The sequence below is a fragment of the Bos indicus genome, chromosome 8, assembly GCF_029378745.1.
Source record: "Bos indicus isolate NIAB-ARS_2022 breed Sahiwal x Tharparkar chromosome 8, NIAB-ARS_B.indTharparkar_mat_pri_1.0, whole genome shotgun sequence".
In the NCBI taxonomy this organism is placed as follows: Eukaryota; Metazoa; Chordata; class Mammalia; order Artiodactyla; family Bovidae; genus Bos; species Bos indicus.
Window position 1 is genome coordinate 60,304,305 of NC_091767.1, and position 22,253 is coordinate 60,326,557.

Here is a 22,253-nt window from a genome sequence, read left to right on the forward strand (position 1 = left end):
CATAGCCTTGACTAGACGGACCTTTGTTGGCAGAGTGATGTCTCTGCTTTTCAATATGCTATCTAGGTTGGTCATAACTTTCCTTCCAAGGAGTAAGTGTCTTTTAATTTCATGGCTGCAGTCACCATCTGCAGTGATTTTGGAGCCCAAAAAAATAAAGTCTGACACTGTTTCCACTGTTTGCCCATCTATTTCCCATGAAGTGATGGGACCAGATGCCATGATCATCGTTTTCTGAATGTTGAGTTTTAAGCCAACTTTTTCACTATCCACTTTCACTTTCATCAAGAGGCTTTTTAGTTCCTCTTCACTTTCTGCCATAAGAGTGGTGTCATCTGCATATCTGAAGTTATTGATATTTCTCCTAGCAATCTTGATTCCAGCTTGTGCTTCTTCCAGCCCAGCGTTTCTCATGATGTACTCTGCATATAAGTTAAATGAGCAGGGTGACAAGGTACAGCTTTGATGTACTCCTTTTCCTATTTGGAACCAGTCTGTTGTTCCATGTCCAGTTCTAACTGTTGCTTCCTGACCTGCATATAGGTTTCTCAAGAGGCAGGTCAGGTGGTCTGGGATTCCCATCTCTTTCAGAATTTTCCACAGTTTATTGTGATCCACACAGTCAAAGGCTTTGGGATAGTCAATAAAGCAGAAATAGATGTTTTTCTGGAACTCTCTTGCTTTTTTGATGATCCAGCAGATGTTGGCAGTTTGATCTCTGGTTCCTCTGCCTTTTCTAAAACCAGCTTGAACATCTGGAAGTTCACGGTTCACATATTGCTGAAGCCTGGCTTGGAGAATTTTGAGCATTACTTTACTAGCGTGTGAGATGAGTGCAATTGTGCGGTAGTTTGAGCATTCTTTGGCATTGCCTTTCTTTGGGATCAGAATGAAAACTGACCTTTTTCCAGTCCTGTGTCCACTGCTGAGTTTTCCAAATTTGCTGGCATATTGAATGCAGCACTTTCACAGCATCATCTTTCAGGATTGAAATAGCTCAACTGGAATTCCATCACCTCCACTAGCTTTGTTCGTAGTGATGCTTTCTAAGGCCCACTTGACTTCACATTCCAGGATGTCTGGCTCTAGGTCAGTGATCACACCATTGTGATTATCTGGGTCGTGAAGATCTTTTTTGTACAGTTCTTCTGTGTATTCCTGCCGCCTCTTCTTAATATCTTCTGCTTCTGTTAGGTCCATACCATTTCTGTCCTTTATCGAGCCCATCTTTGCATGAAATGTTGCCTTGGTATCTCTAATTTTCTTGAAGAGATCTCTAGTCTTTCCCATTCTGTTGTTTTCCTCTATTTCTTTGCACTGATCACTGAGGAAGGCTTTCTTATCTCTTCTTGCTATTCTTTGGAACTCTGCATTCAGATGCTTATATCTTTCCTTTTCTCCTTTGCTTTTCGCTTCTCTTCTTTTCACAGCTTTTTGTAAAGCCTCCTCAGACAGCCATTTTGCTTTTTTGCATTTCTTTTCCATGGGGATGGTCTTGATCCCTGTCTCCTGTACAATGTCATGAAGCTCCGTCCTATCTATCAGATCTAGTCCCTTAAATGTATTTCTCACTTCCACTATATACTCATAAGGGATTTGATTTAGGTCATACCTGAATGGTCTAGTGGTTTTCCCTACTTTCTTCAATTTAAGTCTGAATTTGGCAATAAGGAGTTCATGATCTGAGCCACAGTCAGCTCCTGGTCTTGTTTTTGCTGACTGTATAGAGCTTCTCCATCTTTGGCTGCAAAGAATATAATCAATCTGATCTCGGTGTTGACCATCTGGTGATGTCCATGTGTAGAGTCTTCTCTTGTGTTGTTGGAAGAGGGTGTTTGCTATGACCAGTGCATTTTCTTGGCAAAACTCTATTAGCCTTTGCCCTGCTTCATTCCGTATTCCAAGGCCAAATTTGCCTGTTACTCCAGGTGTTTCTTGACTTCCTACTTTTGCATTCCAGTCCCCTATAATGAAAAGAACATCTTTTTTGGGTGTTAGTTCTAAAAGGTCTTGTAGGTCTTCATAGAACCATTCAACTTCAGCTTCTTCAGCATTACTGGTTGGGGCATAGACTTAGATCACTGTGATATTGAATGGTTTGCCTTGGAAACGAACAGAGATCATTCTGTCGTTTTTGAGATTGCATCCAAGTACTGCATTTCGGACTCTTTTGTTGCCCATGATGGCTACTCCATTTCTTCTAAGGGATTCTTGCCCACAGTAGTAGATATAATGGTCATCTGAGTTAAATTCACCCATTCCAGTCCCTTTTAGTTAGCTGATTTCTAGAATGTCGACGTTCACTCTTGCCATCTCTTGTTTGACCACTTCCAATTTGCCTTGATTCATGGGCATTATCTTAGGCACCCAATAAATAAACAAATGAATGAATGTTTGTTTATGGAAATGCATAGTTGATCAGGAAATCCATTTCAATAACTCACTTGAATCATACCTCATGTTGTTGTTCAGTCCCTCAGTCATGTCCAGTCCTTTGCCACCCCATGGACTGCAGCATGCCAGGTTTCCCTGTCCTTCACTATCTCTCAGAGTTTGCTTAAACTCATGTTTATTGAGTTGATGATGCCAACCAACCATCTCATCCTCTGCCACCCCCTTCTGCTCCTGCCCTCAACGTTCCCAGCATCAGTGTCTTTTCTGTTGAGTCAGCTCTTCACATCAGATGACCAAAGCATTGGAGCTTCAGCTTCAGCATCAGTCCTTCCAATGAATATTCAGGGTTGATTTCCTTTAGGATTGACTGATTGGATTTCCTTGTTGATCAAGGGACCCTCAAGAGTCTCGTCCAGCACCACAGTTTGAAAGCATCAATTCTTTGGTGCTCAGCCTTCTTTATGGTCCAACTGTCACATCAATACATGACTAGTAGAAGAACCATAGCTTTGACTATACAGACCTCATGAGCTGTCCATTTGTTTCAGATGTCATTAATTCAGACAATTTACAGACCTCTTCTACTCTTTTGGGTGTTTAAACTGATCTGTTTTTGTATTTTCAGGGCCAAGTTCTTTAGGTAACATTGTAGAAGAGGTGACTCATCCTTGTAACCCAAACCCTTGCCCTGCTAATGAACTCTGTGAGGTAAACCGGAAAGGGTGTCCATCTGGTGATCCCTGTCTTCCATACTCTTGTGTTCAGGGTAAGAGGTGGGGTGGGGTGTGGGATGGGCAAGGGTATGTGCTGCTGTTGTTTCTTTATAGCAGTTATCTTTGGAATAAGATTATTTTCTAAATTATGTTTTTCAAATAAACGTGTATGATTTATGTAAGCAGAGGAAGACAAAAAAATAATTTTCAGTAGTCATTTAGATTGTAAACTTATTTCACTTTCAAAACCAGATTCTCATAATGAGTCATAAGGTTCTTGACAACCAAAGGAAAAAAGAACCTTGGGCTAGTTTTTAAACATGGGAAGTAAAAAGGAAAAAAAAAATATTAAATAAGCATATCTCAAAGGGCCACTTATAATATTTGTATAATACTACATAAGCTATAGCATCATAATAAATCTTGTTAAAATTGAAAATAAACGGGTTTTCCCTAAGTCCAATCAAGTATTCACTTTTCTTTGAATTTAAGATGTGTCTTTATTCTATCACTAAAAGTTTTCTGACCAGATTATTCTAAAATTACTCTCAGTTGCCATGTTACATTTAAAAAAATACCTGTGTTTTTAAAATATATTTGATAAGCCTTAAAAAATTTTAAGAACTACTTATCTTACAGCATTTTTGTAAGAACTATTTCTAACTTTGGGGTATGTGTCCTTTAATCACCACCACTTCACAGACTGAACGTGGAATTTTTGTTTGTTTGTGGCCAGTTGAACCAAAGCAATTCCCTAGTTTAGTGAAAGTTCTATTACGTAATCTTTAGTGGCCACACAATATCTATAAAACTTATGTGAAGTGTATCTGATATCACAAAACAATATCAGGGAACAGTACCAGCTTTCTCAGCTCATTTTTGTCCCTACAGGCTGCAAATTGGGAGAAGCATCTGATTTTATTGTCCGTCAAGGGACACTGATCCAGGTGCCATCATCTGCAGGGGAAGTTGGTTGTTATAAAATTTGCTCGTGTGGGCAAAGTGGACTCTTAGAAAACTGTATAGAGATGCACTGTATAGACCTTCAGAAGTCTTGTATTGTTGGAGGAAAAAGAAAAAGTGAGTCTTGAATTGTTTTTGTTTTTTTGTTTTGTTTTGTTTTTAACACAAGATTAGTTGTATTAACTTGGTAGGGAGAACATTGGATGGGTTCTCACCAGAGAGTAAAAGTCTACAAATCAGATATTCTAGGGAAGTATTTTTCAAACTCTATGGAACACAAGGACTTCTAAGGAACCTTCTTAGAAGCCTCATCAAGAAGGGACTACTAACAGCTGATAGTAACTAACACTTACTGAACTCTTTACTGTGTGACATCATGGAAACCAAAGGGATGGGAACTACACTGTTGGTTAGGGGTTGGGAGAGAGCACATTAAGAGTACCTCCTCGTTTGATCACCTTCTCTAAAAGTCTGAGGATCTTGCTTTCTCAGTGCTTCTTTAAACCATCTTTTGCTTATAGCCCTTAGTAACTCTTCATATCAATATATAACCTCAAAAACTGTGAAAAAAAAATACCACTTTTGAGAATGTGCTCCCCACCCCACCTGCTCATTCTGCTACCTCTACATCCATCCCCCTACCCATCAACTAGAGTAGTTCAGCTTTTATATGACTCTTGTAATACTCTTCTGTGTGAGATCTTACTTTAAGAAGAGTACTTTTGACTAAAAAGAGCTTGCAAATTTCTGCTTAGACCAGCAAGTCAGGTATTCATTGCTTAGTCCATATTCTAATTAGCTAAAATGTAACATAGGTACCTTGAATCACAGAAAACATCAGAAGATAAACTCATTCTTTCCATAAACTTTCACTGAGTAAATACCTTTTCTGTACAAAAGAACCTCGGATGAGGAATTGAAGTCATGCTTTACATGATAAGATAGGAGAGAATTTGGAGCAGTCTAGTGAGATGAGCATATTAGGGGTTTGGAGGGGATATGGTGGGAGGTCAATATGAAAATACCAGTATTACAAGTTTAATTCCCTTTTATATATTCAGAAGTTATCTTTCAAGAATTTCTATTTTAAAACTTTTTAAACTATGTAATTTTTAATTTGTGATTTATTTATAAATTCATGACATAAATTAGCATTTTATTTCTCTTTCTCTCAGGTCATGGAACTTCCTTTAATGTCGACTGCAATATCTGTTCTTGTTTTGCTGGCAATTTGGTGTGTTCTACCCGCCTGTGTCTCAGCGAGCACAGCTCAGAAGATGACCGTCGTACCTTCACAGGTAACCGTGGTCATCCAGCAGCTTTCCTCATCCTCTGTACCCATTTTCCCTTGAAGGCAGCATCTCATTAACTGCAAATGTTCACAGTAAAGTAAATACATAACCTGAGAGCAAGGTACTTTGCTCTCTGGATTGCTTCCTCCTCTATAAATTGAAGGCATTAAAGTAAGTGGTTTCTTAAGGTCCTTTTGGAATTCCGTAAGTCAAAAAGAACAGGGCCAGTGATTGGTATAGTTTTAGTTACATGGAGTTTTTCTGCCTGCTGAAATACCCATTTGCCCCTACCACTATAGTCCAAAGTGTCCCTGTATTTTGTAAATTTGCTTCTGTGTTTGTTTTCTTTAACCATGTTCTTCTTGTCCTACCTTGGCTTTCTGGATTCATATAGGCAGGGACCCCTATAAACAAAGCTACTGGAAGAAAAAGTAAAGAATATTTCTCTCAATCTAGATATAAAATCTAGAATTTAGGTATGTCAAGTCTGGGAGTTTTCTGGAATGTTGAAGGGTGATAACAATAGCAAGACAAAGACAGAGGTTGTAAACACCTTACATAGATTCCTTCCATTCATATCTCCTTAGGGAGGGGGAAAACAGGAAAGTAACTTGGGAAATTATTGTAATTTTGAAACTTAATTTTTATGAACAGTCCATCAAGAATGTTACTTTCTTGACTTTCCTAGGCTTTATGCTGCTGGTATTATGCTCACATCAGCCACAGTAAGTGACAAGGTTAGTGAGATGAGATGCTCTTTTCTTGAGAAGAAACTCCAGTTGTCAAGAGCAACAGCATAGTTGCCAGTATTTGCTGGTATCTACTTTTTTCCCAAATCTGGTTCTGGGCAAAGAGGAGTTAGGTAGTTGCCCTTAAACCATTTCTTCCTGTTGCAGCAGCAGCTTGACTCTGAGTTGGTATTACACATGGAATAGGGTAGGAAGAGAACAGAATAGGGTTTACCAACCTTGTATCTCCAGCACATTGGAAATAAAAGGGAGATCAGAAACAAGAAGTGAATGCAGACTGATGGGGAAGTAGAGGCAGGACCAGCTCCACCCCATCCTCTATCCACCCTAATGAGTACCAGGGTTTGCTACTTTATTGTCTTGTTGTTGTTGTCCTTTATTTTTATCCTTTATCTGCTGTGCTCTGATGAGGACAGTTCATTCTGCCTAGAGAAACCGAAAAATGATGTGGGATGAGAAATGAGCTAAAGATTTACAAGGAAGACTTTTACTTATTTACATACATCACAATGTTTTTAGAAGTTAAAGTTTACAACTAGTAGGACCCTTTTTCCCTGTAGTGTGTAGCCCCTCATGTCCTGGGATAAGTTACATCAATGACTATTTAATGGGATTTCCCTGGTAGTCCAGTGGATCCCTGGTCAAGGAACTAAAATCCCATAAGGCATGTGGTACAGACAAAAAAATAAAAAAATAAAGAGTATTTAGCTAGCAGACTCTAAGGAGATTTTACTGGCAACAAAGTATACACATCTGGGGGACTCAAATAGGGCCACAGTCTACACAGGACTCAGAAGGAGATGTTCATAAAAATTCTTAAGTTTTAAGTTACAATATCTTCCCAAGTTACTAACTTCTTGTTCTTTCTCCTCCCTAAGGAGGTAGAAAGAACCTATGTGAGGCGTTTACAACCTTCATTCTTTGTCTTGTTTTTTGGTATTATCCTTGAACATTCTGGAAATCCCTTAAACCAGAATCAAACATCTAAATTCCAGATTCTATATATCAAATTGGGAGAAACATTCTCCTACCCGTAGTTTAGTTTGCAAGGATCTCTACCCCTGGGATCAAGATCTGGAAACCCTCAGTTAGCAGGCAATAAGTGGAACAAAGGAAAGTCATTGTGCAGACAAATGGCTTTTCAGAACCTTGCCACCTTTAAAAACACTGAGATGGGAGGATATGCCCCCTTCCATTCAGCTCCCCATCCTCCCCCACCCCCCTGACCTAATGTTAAATTCTGTTTTAACCTGAGACCTCTGGCTGCTTGTCAGTGGTTTACCTTAATGAGGAAACAGAGGAAGGGGCCATACAAGAGCAGTTGCTGAGGTGCTGTCCCCCTGCAGGTCTGCCCTGCAACTGTGCAGATCAGTTTGTCCCCGTTTGTGGGCAGAATGGACGCACTTACCCCAGCGCCTGCATTGCTCGCTGTGTGGGCCTCCAGGACCATCAGTTTGAGTTTGGATCATGCATCTCAAAGGATCCATGTACTCCTAATCCCTGCCCAAAAAACCAAAGGTAAGTCAAATGCCTCCTTGTCTTTTTCAACTGAAGGTCACCACTTACTCTATACCAGACAGTGAAAATACAAAGATGAATTAAGATGCTCTCTCCCCTGAGAAGTTAGAGTCTCGAGGGAAAGATCCAGGTAAAGCTGCTTGGTAATATGCTGTGATTGGGGGCCCAGAGGTCAAGCAGTTGACACAGCCTGGAGGAACCTGGGAAAGCCTCTAGAGCATGTGGTAATTAGCTGGGAAAACGAGGAGGAGACTGCCAGCAAGGTTTACGGTAGAGGAGAAGTGGTGTTCATGAAGGCAGAGAGAGTAACCAGAGCAAATCTCTTGGCTGCTAATGAGAGAGCGTGGTGTATGCCGGAAGCTAGACCAGTTCTGTAAGACAGAAACAAAGTGTGAGGCAAGGAGAAGCGGCAGCTAAGACAAGAGAAATGGATGCATTCTTATTATTAGTTACTGATGCCTGGTAGTAATAGAAAATAGTCTACTTAAAACCTGCCTCCACTGTACGGATTGAACATGAGAAATCTCTGGAAGTGCACTTTCAGTATTTTATGAAGATATTTGTTTAGGGACTCCTCTCTCTGTGGTTTCCTCAGGAGCTCAGAGTGCAGTTGACGTCACCTTAATGATGGATTTCTGCTTGTGGTCGCAGGTGAAGGGTACTGCTGATTCTCTTAGGTTTCAAGCTTCTGGAATTGAAGTTTTCACTGACTGCCTCAGACAGCTGAGTAAGACATGTCCCAGCACCACAGTCCTTGCCTTTTGAAGGTTTTGTGGATAATAAGCAATTGCTTCTCCATCCCGAAAACCTTGGTGCAGTATGAAGGGAGAGAAGGAAAATTTTCTCTTGTGTTAAATTTATTTTAACAAATTCTCTTTTACCAAAGAGAATTGGTCCCTGTCTAGCAAAGTTTACATCATGAAAACTAAGCCCAAAGAGTTGTTCTGCAAAGAAGATAGGGTGTTATGCATAAGAAAACATGATAAAGAAATAAGTCAAAAGGATAATATAGTTGTGTCGGGACATAGAATTGAGAGTTGTTTTGGTATATGTTTATCTGTTTGTTTCCTTCTGTTTGGTAACCTTTCTGAATAAGATTGGCTTGCTTTTATAATAAAACCACAAATCTCAAAAATGGGAAGGCCTGGCTGGGTATAATACAAAATCAATATAAAAGAACAGTTTGAAAAATACAACTACATGAAAATGAAGTTTTGCTGCATGGTAACAAATGACAAACTAAGAGAAATCTTAAGAGAAAGGGATTTCAGTACAATCTCTGATAATATAAAGAACCCCTACAAATCAATATGAAAAAGATGAACAACTTAATATATTAATAAAAATAGGCAAAGATCTATAACCAGTGGAAAATGGACCAAGGACATAAACATAGGAAAAGAAATACAAATTCTTCTTAAACACTTAAAAAGATGCTTTTATTACTTGGGGGGAGCAACTCTAGCTACTGTATACAAACCCCCAAATATCAGTACTTCTACATAGTGGAAGTTCAACTACAGTCCATTTGGGTGGTCAGCAGGTGGCTTTCCACATGTGATTCAGAAACTTAGGATCTTTCCATCTAGCAACTCAGCCAGCTCCTACAGCCTCTAGTCCTCCTCTGTCAGGCAAATAAGAGAAGGGACATGATGGAGGTTGCTCCTGAAAAGCTTTTATAAGCCAAGTTAAAATTCATCTCTACTTCTAGCCACATTCCATTGTCTAGAACTTTTTCATTTGACCAATACTTCCAGGGAGGCTGGGAAATATAATCTAGATGTATGCCCAGGAAGAAAATTAAATGAATTTGATGAATGAGCTCTAGCCAATCTACCACAATGCTTAACCTCTCTCATATTAAGAGAAATATAAATTAAAACTACAGTTGTGTACCATTTTCCATCTACCAGATTGGTAAAGATAAAAAAGTTTGATAGCAAAATACAGAGAAATAGGCACTCCCATACAGAAGAAGATTGGGGCAAAGATTGGTACCTCCTGTACGGAGGGCAGTTTGGCCAAGCATATCAAAATTTTAAGTGCACATGCTCTTTGAATCAGCATGTAAAAATGCTTGTTCTTATATAAAATATCTCTGGAAGAATAAATAAGAAGTTGGTAATAAGTGATTACCTCCAGGGAAGGTGGCTGGGATACAAAGAATAGGCAGGAGACTTACTTTTCATTATATACAATTTTGTCTTTTCATTTTCTCCATGGGCTTATATTATCTGTTCAAAAAATAGTTGTTTAAAAAATAGAAATTGGAAAATAAATGAAACTGTATTCATTCATCAAGTATCTCCTGTTGTACTGATCTTTCTAATCACTAAGACACAGTAGTCAACAAGACCAAGTCCCTGCCCTGATAGTGTTTTTTGTAATTTGTTGCCCTCTCCTTGATTCTCAGCCTTTCCTGTTGATCCTCTTATTTCTGTGTATTCAAATTAGTAATGTTTTTTCTTCCAAAATTACCAAATTTCTCGTGATATTCTTTGTCCTCATTCCTTCATGTTAATAGATAGTGAAGTTCTAAATAGTCTTCTTTTTCATTTCTCTTCAAATGTCTTAAATTTCTATAAAATTGTAACTTAATGCATTCCAATTTCTTTCTTCTAGTTTTTTTGAGATAGACTTGACATGTGGCCCTGTATAAGTTTAAGGTGTACAGCACAATGATTTGATTTACATGCATCATGAAATAACTACCATAGTAAGTTTAGTGAACATCTATCATCTTGAAGAAATTGAAAAAAAATTTCTTCTTGACGCTAAGAGCTCTTGGGATTTAGTCTCAATAACTTCCATATATAACTCTCAGCAGTGTTAATTATATTTATCATGTTATACATTACATCACTATGTTATAACTAGAAGTTTGTTATCTTTTGACTCAGTTCCATTCAGTTCAGTCACTCAGTCATGTCCGACTCTTTGCCACCCCATGGACTGCCAACATGCCAGGCTTCCCTGTCCGTTCGTCACCAACTCCCAGAGCTTGCTCAAACTCATGTCCATTGAGTCGGTGATGCCATACAACCATCTCATCCTCTGTGGTCCCCTTCTCCTCCTGTCTTAAATCTTTCCCTGCATCAGGGTCTTTTCCAATGAGTCATTTCATCACATCAGTTATTTCAATGAATATTAAGGACTGATTTCCTTTAGGATTGACTGGTTGGATCTCCTTGCAGTCCAAGGGACTCTCAAGAGTCTCCTCCAACACCACAGTTCAAAAGCATCAATTCTTCAGCACTTAGCTTTCTTTATGGTCCAAATCCCACATCCATACATGACTACTAGAAAAACCATAGCTTTGATTAGATGGATTTTTGTTGGCAAAGTAATATCTCTGCTTAATATACTGTGGTTGGTCATAGATTTTCTTCCAAGGAGCAAGCATCTTTTAATTTCATGGCTGCAGTCACCATCTGCAGTGATTTTGGAGCCAAAAAAATAAAGTCTGTCACTGTTTCCGTTGTTTCCCCATCTATTTGCCATGAAGTGATGGGGCCAGTTGCCATGATCTTTGTTTTTTGAGTTTTAAGCCAACTTTTTCCACTCCTCTTTCACTTTCATCAAGAGGCTCTTTAGTTCTTCTTTACTTTCTTCCCTAAGGGTGATTTCATCTGTATATCTGAGGTTATTGGTATTTCTCCCCGCAGTCTTGATTCCAGATTGTGCTTCATACAGTCTGGCATTTCACATGATGTACTCTGCATTTAAGTTAAATACACAGGGTGACAATATACAGCCTTGACATACTCCTTTCCCAATTTGGAACCAGTCTGTCGTTCCATGTCTGGTTCTGACTACCTTCATCTAAGTCTCCCTCCCCTCACCTTTTGCCTCTGGCAACCACATATCTGATCTTTTCCTATGAGTTTGCCTGTTTTAAAGTATAATTGACCTACAACTCTGTGTTAGTTCCTGGTGTAAACATAGTGATTCAGTATTTCTATACATTTTGAAGTAAGTTTAGTTACTATCTTTCACCATATAAAGATATTACATAATTATCAACTCTTCTCCATACTGTACATTTCATATCTATGATTCATTTATTGTGCAACTGGAATTTTGTACCTCTTGGTCTTCCACACCAATTTCTGTCCTCTCCCCACTCTCCTCCCCTCTGGCAATCACCTGTTTGTCTCTGTACCTACACATAGATACAGATACACATAGATGCAGTCCTTTGCTATTCGTTCATTTGTTTCATTTTTTACAGTCCACACGTAACTGAAATCTGCCTTTCTCTTTCTGTCTTATTTCACTTTAGCATAGCGCTCTCTAGGTCCATCCATGCTGTAACAAGGTTTCATTCTTTTCTATAACTGAGCAATATTCCATCCTGTGTGTTCACATGGGTGGCATACATCACATGCACACAGAAGGGTTTCCTTTTCTCCACCTCTTCATCAAGACTTATTTGTTGTCTTTTAGATAATAGTCATTCTGACAGGTATGAGGTGATATCTCATTGTGATTCTGATTTGCATTTCCCTGGTTACTGAGGATGTTGAGCATCTTTTCTTGTGCCTTTTAGCCTGTATGTCTTCTTTGGGAAAATGTCTCTTCACATCCTCTGCCCATTGTTTGATTGGATTGTAAGGGTTAGGGGTTTTTTTGTTTATTTGTTTGCTTGTTTGTTTTGATTTTGAGTTCTTTGCATATTTAGGATATTAACCCCTTATCACATATATCTTTTGCAAATATATTCTCCCATTCAGTAGGCAGCCTTTTCATTTTGTTGATGGTTTTCTCTGCTGTGCAAAAGCTTTTTAGTTTGATGTAGTCAACGTTTGTTTATATTTGCTCTTGTTTCCCTTGCTTGAGGAGACATACCTAAAAAATATTACTAAGACTAATGTCAGGGAGCATACTGCCTGTGTTTTCTTCTAGAAGTTTTATGGTTTCAGGTTTTACATTTAAGTCATCGATCCATTTTGAATTTATATTTGTGTATGGTATGAGATGATGCTAAAGGTGAAACTCCAGTACTTTGGCCACCTCACGTGAAGAGTTGACTCATTGGAAAAGACTCTGATGCTGGGAGGGATTGGGGGCAGGAGGACAAGGGGACGACAGAGGATGAGATGGTTGGATGGCGTCACCAACTCAATGGACATGAGTTTGGGTGAACTCTGGGAGTTGGTGAAGGACAGGGAGGCCTGGTGTGCTGCGATTCATGGGGTTGCAAAGAGTCGGACACGACTGAGTGACTGAACTGAACTGAACTGAACTGATGGTGTGAGAAAGTGGTCCAGTTTGGTTCTTTTACATGTAGTTGTCCAGTTTTCCCAACACGATTTATTGAACAGACTATCTCTTACCCATTGTATATTCTTGCCTCCTTTGTCATAGATTATTTGCCCATATAAATGTGGGTTTATTTGTGGACTCTCTGTTTTGTTCATTGATCTATGTGTCTGTTTTTGTGCTAGTACCATATGGTTTGATGGCTATAGCTATGTAGTATAGTTTGAAATCAGGAAGGGCTCTGTTCTTCTTTCTCAAGATTGTTTTGGCTATTCAGGAACTTTTGTGTTTCCATACAAATTTTATAATTATTTGTTCTAGTTCTATGAAAAATGCTATTTGTATTTGATAGGGAGTGCATTGGACAGTTACCTTGGGTAACTGTCATTTTTAACAATAGTTCTGCTAATCCATGAGCATAGTATATCCTTCCACCTGTTTGTGTTGTCTTCAGTTTATCAGTGTCTTATAGTTTTCCTTAGTTATTTATGCTTGTAAATTGGATTGTTTTCTTAATTTGTCTTTACATACATCCTGATTTTAAATCTCATCAGAAAAGGTAGCCATAGGTAGTAGTAGTGATGGTGGTGGTAATTTTGTGTAAAAAGAAGTAATTTCCTTTGAAATTATATGATGTTAGCTAATATATTCTTCTCCTTTTATGTTATAGGTAAATATCTGTGTATCCTATTATTTTAAATACCCAGTAAAAGTTAAACATTTTCTTAGGTCCTGTCTTCTTATAGAAAATTATAAATACCCTTTATAGAAATGAGAGAGGCAAAATAGTCTAAAAAAGAAAAGAACCATCCTCCCTAACCCCTCTGAAGAAGTTCAGAGATTGAGAACGAAGCCAGATCCGGGTATTACTAGGAAAACCCAGCTTCATGGTGTGGCATTCTCTCAGTGATTCACAACCAGCCAGCATCAGGTCCTCAGCCTTATAAACACAGAAGCCTGAAATTTTCAGCGTATGCTGTGAAGTTTTCTCTTAAGATAGACTCATATTAGCCAAGCTGATAATTAAGTCCCTGAGAAATGCTTCATTTATTATTGATAAGAACGCCTCCAGCATTGGACCCTGACCTGTCTGGTGGTCTCGTATCATGCTCTTCCACCCTGAGCACCCTTCGCTTCTGCCCTCAGGGCCCCCTGCCCTCTCCCCCAGCACCACAGGGTCTGGGGCATCACACGCTTGCTCTGCTACTCCCTCTGACTAGCAGGCCTTCATCCTCCAGGCTCCACCTCCTCCATGCGCTTTCTCCAGGCTCCCCAGTCAGAATGACTCATTCTCATGAGCATTTGGCATGTGGTTTTCTGCCTGAGGGCCTGTGTTACATGCGTGCTCGACTCCCCAGTCTCCATAAGCTCTCAGGCACAGGGACTGTTTCTGATTGCGCTCTTACTTTCTCTTCAGCCTCCTGTGCCCCACCACTGCCTGCCAGCCCCACTATAGTCTCTTACAACATTGATTCATGGTGCTGCATTTGTGTTTTTCAGATGCATACCCAAACCACAAGTCTGCCTGACGACATTTGATAAATTTGGATGTAGCCAATATGAGTGTTTGCCAAGACAGCTCACCTGTGACCAGGTCCGAGATCCTGTTTGTGATACAAACCACATGGAGCACAGCAATCTCTGCACTTTGTACCAGAGAGGGAAAAGCCTCTTATACAAAGGCCCGTGCCAGGTACCACTGTTGGCCTGACAAGCCCAAGTACACTGAGCATGAAATCAGCTTATGATCTTTTACGTGTAATCAGCAGTGAGACCCCCATTGAGGGTCTTCTGTGAATCCCATCAAATCTAAAGCACTCAGTCCTCTATCAAAAATGAACCATCTGAGGCTGGCTTTTCCTCCTAACACTGGAGGGCCCCCTTGCTCATGACCCTTGGCACCTCTAGTGTACAGAGCAAATAGAGAGGCTTCTTGACACCAACCACTAGAAAAGAATTTAAAGCCTTGCACCCTTGGCATGAGTCAGCAGCATCTTCACTTCCCCTAGTTCTGTGGGCCCAGAACTGTTTCGTTAGAAAACCGCACAAACAAAAATAATAAAAAAAAAAAGAAAGAAAGAAAACAGCCCAGGAAGAATATGAGGGAAAACAACCAAGAAAAGAGCTTTTCCCCCACTCTTTCCACTGAAGTTCCACCCAAGGTCCTGAAAACTTCTCTAAAACTTAGTGTCTTTTTTTTTTTTTGGACATATTTTTTAGATTTATTTAGAATTTTATATTTACTTAGTATAATTTACAAAATTAGGCTTTGTCTTCTATAATTTTTTCTGTGTTTATTTTTAATTGAAGGATAATTGCTTTACACTATTGTATTGGTTTCTGCCATACATCAACATGAATCAGCCATGGGTATACATATGTCCTGTCTCTCTTGAACCTCCCTCTCACCTCCCACCCCTTCCCACCTAATATATATAATTTATTTTATCTTAAAACTTAATGTCTTACATCAGTTTACTTTAGTCTTTGAGGGTTGTGAAATTGGTATTCATGTCAAAAAATAACCTTGAGGACAACCCCACTGAGACCTTCCATACACACCAGTGATCTGTGTGCTGGGCCGTCTGCCTGGAGGAAGCCCAGCCGTGGACCAGCAATCCCTGCCCACAGCCGGCTGACACCTGACATGCTGGCTTCTCATTTCCTGGTTTTCACTGAAGGAAAGTCCCTTCAGCTCGTCTCCCTGGGCTTGTTTCCCCTCAGAGCTTGTGTTCTAAGTGCACTGATACCTTTACTCTGAATTCCCTCTTGTTGGTCCCTCTTCCTGGCTTCAGGTTTTCTCTTACATGTTCTTCATGGATGCAGAGTCCATCTGCTCTCCTCATCTCTCCTGTCTTCCCTCTCTATCCTATTGTTGTTCAGTTGCTAAGTCGTGTCTGACTCTGCAACCCCATGAACCAGTGTGAAATGATAAGGCCTCTGAATTTGCATCAAGATTGGTCTTGTTCTCTTCTAACAGGCTCTTCTGGAATAACGGAAGTCGGGAGGAAGGAAGGCTTTTTATCTCATATCCGTTCTCAGAGAATGATCACCCAGGTCCCTGAGAGGCTGAGAAAAGTAGTCTCTTCAGTCAGTCTTGGGATGGTCCTGTTGCACCTAACCCCACGCCCTGTTTAGAGTGTCCAAAAATTTATACTGTCTTTTCTCCTTCTTGAAAGTAGGGAGACCTATTCTTGGTTAGGAAAAGTGTGCCATAGAAGTTTACAGCTAAGTATGCTTTCTTGCCCTCAGCCTTTTTGCAGGGCCCCGGAGCTCGTCTGTGGGCACAACGGGGAGACCTATAGCAGCGTGTGTGCTGCCTACTCGGACCGGGTGGCCATCGATTACTATGGGCCCTGCCAGGCTGTCGGAGTCCTCTCCGAGTACAGTTCTGTGGCTGAGTGTGCTGCTGTGAAGTGTCCTTCACTCTCGGTGACTGAGTGCAAACCCATCATCCCACCTGGTAAGCTGGCAGTGCTGGGGGTGGGGTAGGGGCAGGATTGGGTGGATTTACTTATCTGTCTTCAGAGAGTGAGTCACTAAAAATAAAGCTGACTTAAGTGTGTTTAAACTTCTCAGAAAGTCTTGACTCTACCTAATGCTGATTGGATGCATTTCTCTGGGCAGACCTTAAAAAATAGTGGATCTATCTTAGACATCATCTAGTCTAGTGGTTTTAAAACAATATGGAAAACTTATTTCAGTCTTACCTCAAGCACCAATAGATAAACAGCAATATTTAACTGCTAGAATTATGGTTATTAGTTCAAAGGCATAATGTTTGCCTGTTATAAAGTTAATGAATAAAGAATTGGACATTAATGAACAATTGAAGTATTTTTGATGAACACAAACATTTTAAATTGAGAAAAACAAGATAGTTGTTGCCTTAGACTGGCCTTAGCGTCTAATTTAATTGTTTCAGTTGCATATAATCAAGAAGTCTTGTTTCAAACAGGCTATTATAAGCAGTAACAGTTTTCAAACAGCTTACCTTTCAGTTTCATACTCTTCAGTTAAGCAGAGGTAGCAGAAGAGGCTTTATCCCAAGTCTGCACAGAACAGATTACCTGGAGTCTAACAAATTCATTCCTTTGTCCAGGAACTTAGCAAATGTTTCTTGAGCATCTACTATGTCCTAGACAAGTGTCTAGGTGCTGGGGGCACAGCAGTGAGCTAACATAGCCTCCTTCCTCCTGGAGACCATGGTTTGACATGTTATTATTGTTTTTTTAACAGTTTAAATAACTTTTAAAATTCAGTTTGAATCAAACACCCATGGAATCTCTGAAACACTTGCTCCTGTGTTTTGCCGACAGGAAACACTTGCCTGGGATGACACAGTTCTGAGTAGGGCAGGGTCTAGGCCCCGTGTCTCTGGAAAGGCCAGCTCTCCCTGTGCTATATGAAGCCACAGCTGCCCCACCTGAGAAGTGGTACAGGAGGAAAGCAGGAATGGAGGAAGGATTTTGGTAAATGTGTAGATCATTAGACTCCAGGTTGATCAGGGAACATATCTGAAAGTGCAGTCATCAGGAAGGACTTCGGTAACTTTCCCAGCACAAAATGAAGGGCTGGTAATTTCACCAACTGTTTTGAATTTTCTTTATTTCTAATTCTGAACACAAACAGAATGGTTTCTGTTATACAGGTGCTTGTTGCCCATTATGTGCTGGAATGTTAAGAGTTTTGTTTGACAAAGAAAAATTGGATACTATTGCTAAGGTAAGTTGCTTTATGTGCCATGTACTATTGAAACCTTATTAATAAGCTTGTCAGTAATCATACAGACAGAACGTGTCATCCCTTTCATAGATGAAGAAACTAATTTGCACGGGAACGTCTTGCCCAAGGCTGTACAGTAGCTCCCAACCAGGAGGCTTTGAGCTCAGGCCATCTGCCTCCCCGTCCTGTGTTCCTTCCCTGTACAGCCTGGCTGTGCAGTGACCTTGCTCTGCAACCAGGTAGCCTGCACTCGTTTAAAAAAGGTCTCCTGCCAGCATAGTGAGCAGAGTGAGGGCTGGAGCCAGAGCCAGGCAGCCAGCAGCTGGTAGACTCCCAGATAGTTTCAAGGTTGCCCGCCCTCAGGTGGTCCCCATTCCTCTGGGGGTATGTCCAGAATCAACCATCTTCCCGTGATGGTTTTACCCCTTTTCCTTTTTTGTACCATTACTTTTGCTGCTCACTTTTGTGAAGATGAGATTGCAGAAGTGTAGCAACCAACACCTGCCACCACCTAAAAAATTTACACCCATTTCAATGAAAACAACTGTATTTTTACAGGAAGGCTTTAATTATTTCCCCATGGTGTCCAACTCAGAACTGTCCCTTAAAAAGTACTTCTGGTGAGAGTGTTTATGTCAGCCAGAAAACTCAGCAGTCAGAAAAAACCCTACTGGAATGGGTTCTGTGGATATTTAGAATTCATCCAGCAAGGCCCTGCCCCACACTTAGGATTAAAAGAGCCTTCTTGTTTTAGGCAAGGTAACAAGGCAGCTTAGGCAGTAGTAAGGAATTCTTTTTTCAGGTAATAGAATTGTTTTCTCTTTCTAGGTTACAAACAAAAAGCCAATCACAGTTCTGGAAATACTTCAGAAGGTCCGCATGCACGTGTCTGTCCCACAGTGTGATGTGTTTGGGTACTTCAGCATTGAGTCAGAAATTGTGATCCTTATCATTCCTGTGGACCATTATCCAAAGGCTTTACAGGTGAGGTCAGCACGTGTCGTACAGCCATCCTGTCACGCTGAATTGGGTGGGCGGAAGGGAGGAAAGCACGGCAGCTCTGAGGACAAGCTGCTCCAGGGGAGTGGCTTCCAACAGAATGCGGGGGAGGGGGGGGGTGAGGTGCAGGTGCTGTGACTCAGAAGGTGCAGACATGAAAGGTGTCTGCTCATCTTCCAGATGAGGCACTTGAGGCCCAGGGAGGGCAGGGACAGACACCAGCCACTCAGTGACAAGGCCAGGCAGACTCCTGTCTCCCAAGGGCTGTGCTCCTACTGGGGAGGAGGAGCCCACCAGAACTGATCTGATGGGCCCCGAGTTTTCTTCTTCATAATCTAGAGGTGAAACTCACTCAGGAGGCACAAATTTCAGCATCAGCATAGGGAGGTCCCAGTGACGGAAGTGAATACAGTGGTTTCTAAGCTGCCACAGTGAGGAAGCTCATTCTGTCTCAGCGCTCTCCTCTTCTCCTGATGTGTAGGTGGCCGTGGAGAGGCCAATCCCTGTGACTGTGTCTAAGCGTGAAAAGATAATGTCTAAACGTGAAGAAGGGGTGAACAGGATTGTGGGGAAAGAAAGGGCAGTGGCTGTGTGGGTCATGGCTTTTCTTTTCATTTGATTTCCATTGATGCTGTTATTATTTGTGTAATAAATTAAGACTTTATTAGAATATCACTTTGCTAAAAAGAAGGATAAAGAGAAGACATATTCCGTGTGTTGGGATATATGTGGAATTTGTGTGACTTGACTTTTTCGTGGGTTCTGTGACTTATATTAAAAGGATCTGATTATCCTCTCCCAGATTGAGGCCTGCAATAAGGAAGCAGAGAAGATCGAGTCTCTCATCAACTCTGACAGCCCCACTCTGGCGGCCCACGTCCCTCTGTCTGCCCTGGTCATCTCCCAGGTGCAGGTCTCCAGCAGCATGCCCTCAGCCGCCCCCAGCGCCCGGCCTCCCCATCACTCCTGCCTCTTCCTCCTCAGCCTGGGCCTCACCTTCCACAGGGTCTGGAGACACAACTGATGCCCATGAAAACTGCAAAATAGTCCTTGATCTAATTTTCTCACTTTGGAAAAAACATATAGGACTGCTGGTTTGTAGTTGAATAGTGGCCAAGGCAAAGCACTTGTCACCTCTAACCTGTTCACCATACAGTATTTTTCTTAATTACCAGTATTAGTAAGGGTTTTTCCTTGTTTCTACAAGTGTTACAATATATTCTTCCAAATACTAAGGAAAAGAGGATGTTTCCTTCTGGTGGATCACTGACTGCCTTACAATTTACATTTTGCTCGTTAGATGGGTCCCCCACCCAAAACAAATTATATATCATTGATAAATGAGATGATCACTTTTTAGAAAGACAGCTCACTTTAACTATGGACTTCGTATCACAGAAACTTCATTTCAGAGTTCTTTCAGTATTAGGGTGCCCCTAGTGCGTGTGTGTTTGTTTACAGATAATTCCCTACTCTGTCTAGAAGTGAGGAGTCACAGTGAAGAGCCACTGTTATTAGAGTATGAGAAAAAGATAAGGCGTCTTTGGAATTCATATAAGTCATCAGGCAAATTTAATTTATAGAAATCTAATTCAGAATCCATTTAATGTGTTAAGTAAGCAAAAGCAGGCTAAGTAAATGGCACTCACATGATATATTGTACCTAAGTGATAGTCTCAGTGGTTCTTAAAGTGTGTCTGTGACTTCTGTGAAAGGGAGAAGTTATATTGCATCAAAGCATCTTGTATTATGCATTTTTTATATTAACAGATGTATATCTTTTGGTATCATCCAAGTTAAATGTTGAGTTTTTAAACATTAACCTTTAAACCAATTGCTGCTACTTATGTAATTGCCAAAAAGTGAAATAATTAGTAGTTCATGTAAATAATACATGATTTTTCTATTTTATTATGAAGAAGGTGAATAGCCATATTTGTAAAATGACAATCATGTGTGTTAACCCAGTACTTTCCGTTCATGAAGACACATTTGTTTTTTGTGATATGCACAATGTAGGTAAGTGTTCTGTTTTTCTTTTTTGATACAGATTTATAAAGAAGTGTGGTTTATATATTTAAAAGTGTCAATCTAAGTATTAAAATGTTTGCATGTTGTCTAAGAAATTGAATACTTTGAATGTGTTTCACAGTTTTAAATAAGCTATTCAGTGTAATACTTCTTGTTTATATGCACCTAAACTTAGAATTTACATGAAGTGTTTTTCTCAGTGTTATATATATGTACCCTCTGAAAGATATAGGGTTATGCTTATTATACCAAAATGTTGTTTAAAAGTGGGCACTTAAAGCTTTCAGAATTTCTCAGTGCTGATGTAGCATGTTTGTTGCAATTGCTATAAATCTCTTCAATGCAATATACTGGAAAGCTTTTCTATTTTAATAAAATAATTTTATATGATTATGTGTATTTCTAAGCAAAGTGCACGTTTAGAATGAAACCACTGATCACTCTTCAGCAAGCCATGTCCTTTGCTCTGACTAAGAAGTTATGGGAGTGTGATTACTTCAAAAATAGGAAAACAGAGCAGCTGGGACAAAGCTGGTCAGAACAGACCCTGGCATGTTCTTGGCAGAAGGGTCAAGGACAAAGACCCCGGCTTCTTCAGGACTGAGAGCTTCAGGCACTCCAAGACCAGGAGTAGGTTAGGCAGTTCTTCTCCCCACTGGTTCATCCCGATACTTCAGCCCTATGGTATATCCTAGAACAGAAAGAACTTTGCACTGTGAAGACAGAGGACCAGCTGGTCAGGGCCTGAGAGGTTCTATCAGTCGGCTGATAGAGGCTAAGGCCCCAAACCTCCATCTTGCTCCCGTCACATGTCTGCTGTGCTTCTTCTCATTGTTGTCTTCACTCCAGGACCCATGCAGTGTCCTCACAAAGGGAAGAAGGAGATGAAGGAAACCACAACTGGTGGTTAGGTCTCTGCTCAGAAATGACGCTGTCATTTCTGCCTACGGCTAACGTCCAAGCAAGTCACATGGCCGCCCCTGACTCCAAAAGGTAGCGAGGAACATACCGTCCTCTTGTGTATGTGTGTGTATCTGTGTCTTGCGGGGAAGAAGGGAAGAAGCTGGGGCAGACCATGAGTATTTTGAACAATGATACAGTCTACTGCAGAGGCCCTTTCTCATCAGGATAGGGCAATAGCCAGGAATGACTAAATTTCTTATTAAAAAAGCAGTAGAAGTTTTTGGTCTGGGAAGGAAATGAGAAATAAGAGAGGTGCTTGGGTTTGATGGAGGGGGCAATATCAAGGGAGGAAAAGATCTAAAGGTTGGTCCTGCCCCAAGGACAGAATCACAGTCTTGAGAACTCTGACCATAGGTAGTCACAGGCGAAACAAGCCCAGGTCCAGTCAGTTCAGGAGATGGCATTCCTCACTAGCCGGTGGCTGTGGTGAGCACAGCCAGGCTGCCTTGGGGACCAGCTGTCAGTGGCCTCAGAGCAGGACACAGCCCCTGTTGGTTAGCTCTGTCCAAGTGTATTAGGCTAGTAGAGGCTCTGTGGGAGACAGGGGGCACAGGCGAAAGAGAGAAATGTGGGCCCTGCCCTTCTGTAATTCTGCCAGGAGCTAGAGGCAGGGAGGACCTGGAAGTCCGGAGAAAGCGGTTCTG

General features: G+C 40.7%; 1 protein-coding gene across 3 annotated transcripts in view; it reads left to right on the forward strand.

Moving 5' to 3' along the window:
• RECK (reversion inducing cysteine rich protein with kazal motifs) overlaps window positions 1-21,036 on the forward strand; it is an 85,806-nt gene extending 64,770 nt beyond the window's left edge. For all 3 annotated transcript variants that reach the window (XM_070794748.1, XM_019966193.2, XM_070794749.1), the window contains 9 exons: window positions 3,020-3,160; window positions 3,999-4,187; window positions 5,246-5,368; window positions 7,458-7,629; window positions 14,392-14,584; window positions 16,144-16,354; window positions 17,543-17,616; window positions 18,445-18,600; window positions 19,418-21,036. In XM_070794748.1, the coding sequence (XP_070650849.1) occupies window positions 3,020-3,160; window positions 3,999-4,187; window positions 5,246-5,368; window positions 7,458-7,629; window positions 14,392-14,584; window positions 16,144-16,354; window positions 17,543-17,616; window positions 18,445-18,600; window positions 19,418-19,639 (1,481 nt within the window). In that variant the 3' untranslated portion in view covers window positions 19,640-21,036. The remainder of the gene's footprint in view (window positions 1-3,019; window positions 3,161-3,998; window positions 4,188-5,245; window positions 5,369-7,457; window positions 7,630-14,391; window positions 14,585-16,143; window positions 16,355-17,542; window positions 17,617-18,444; window positions 18,601-19,417) is intronic.
• The last annotated feature ends 1,217 nt before the right edge of the window (window positions 21,037-22,253 follow it).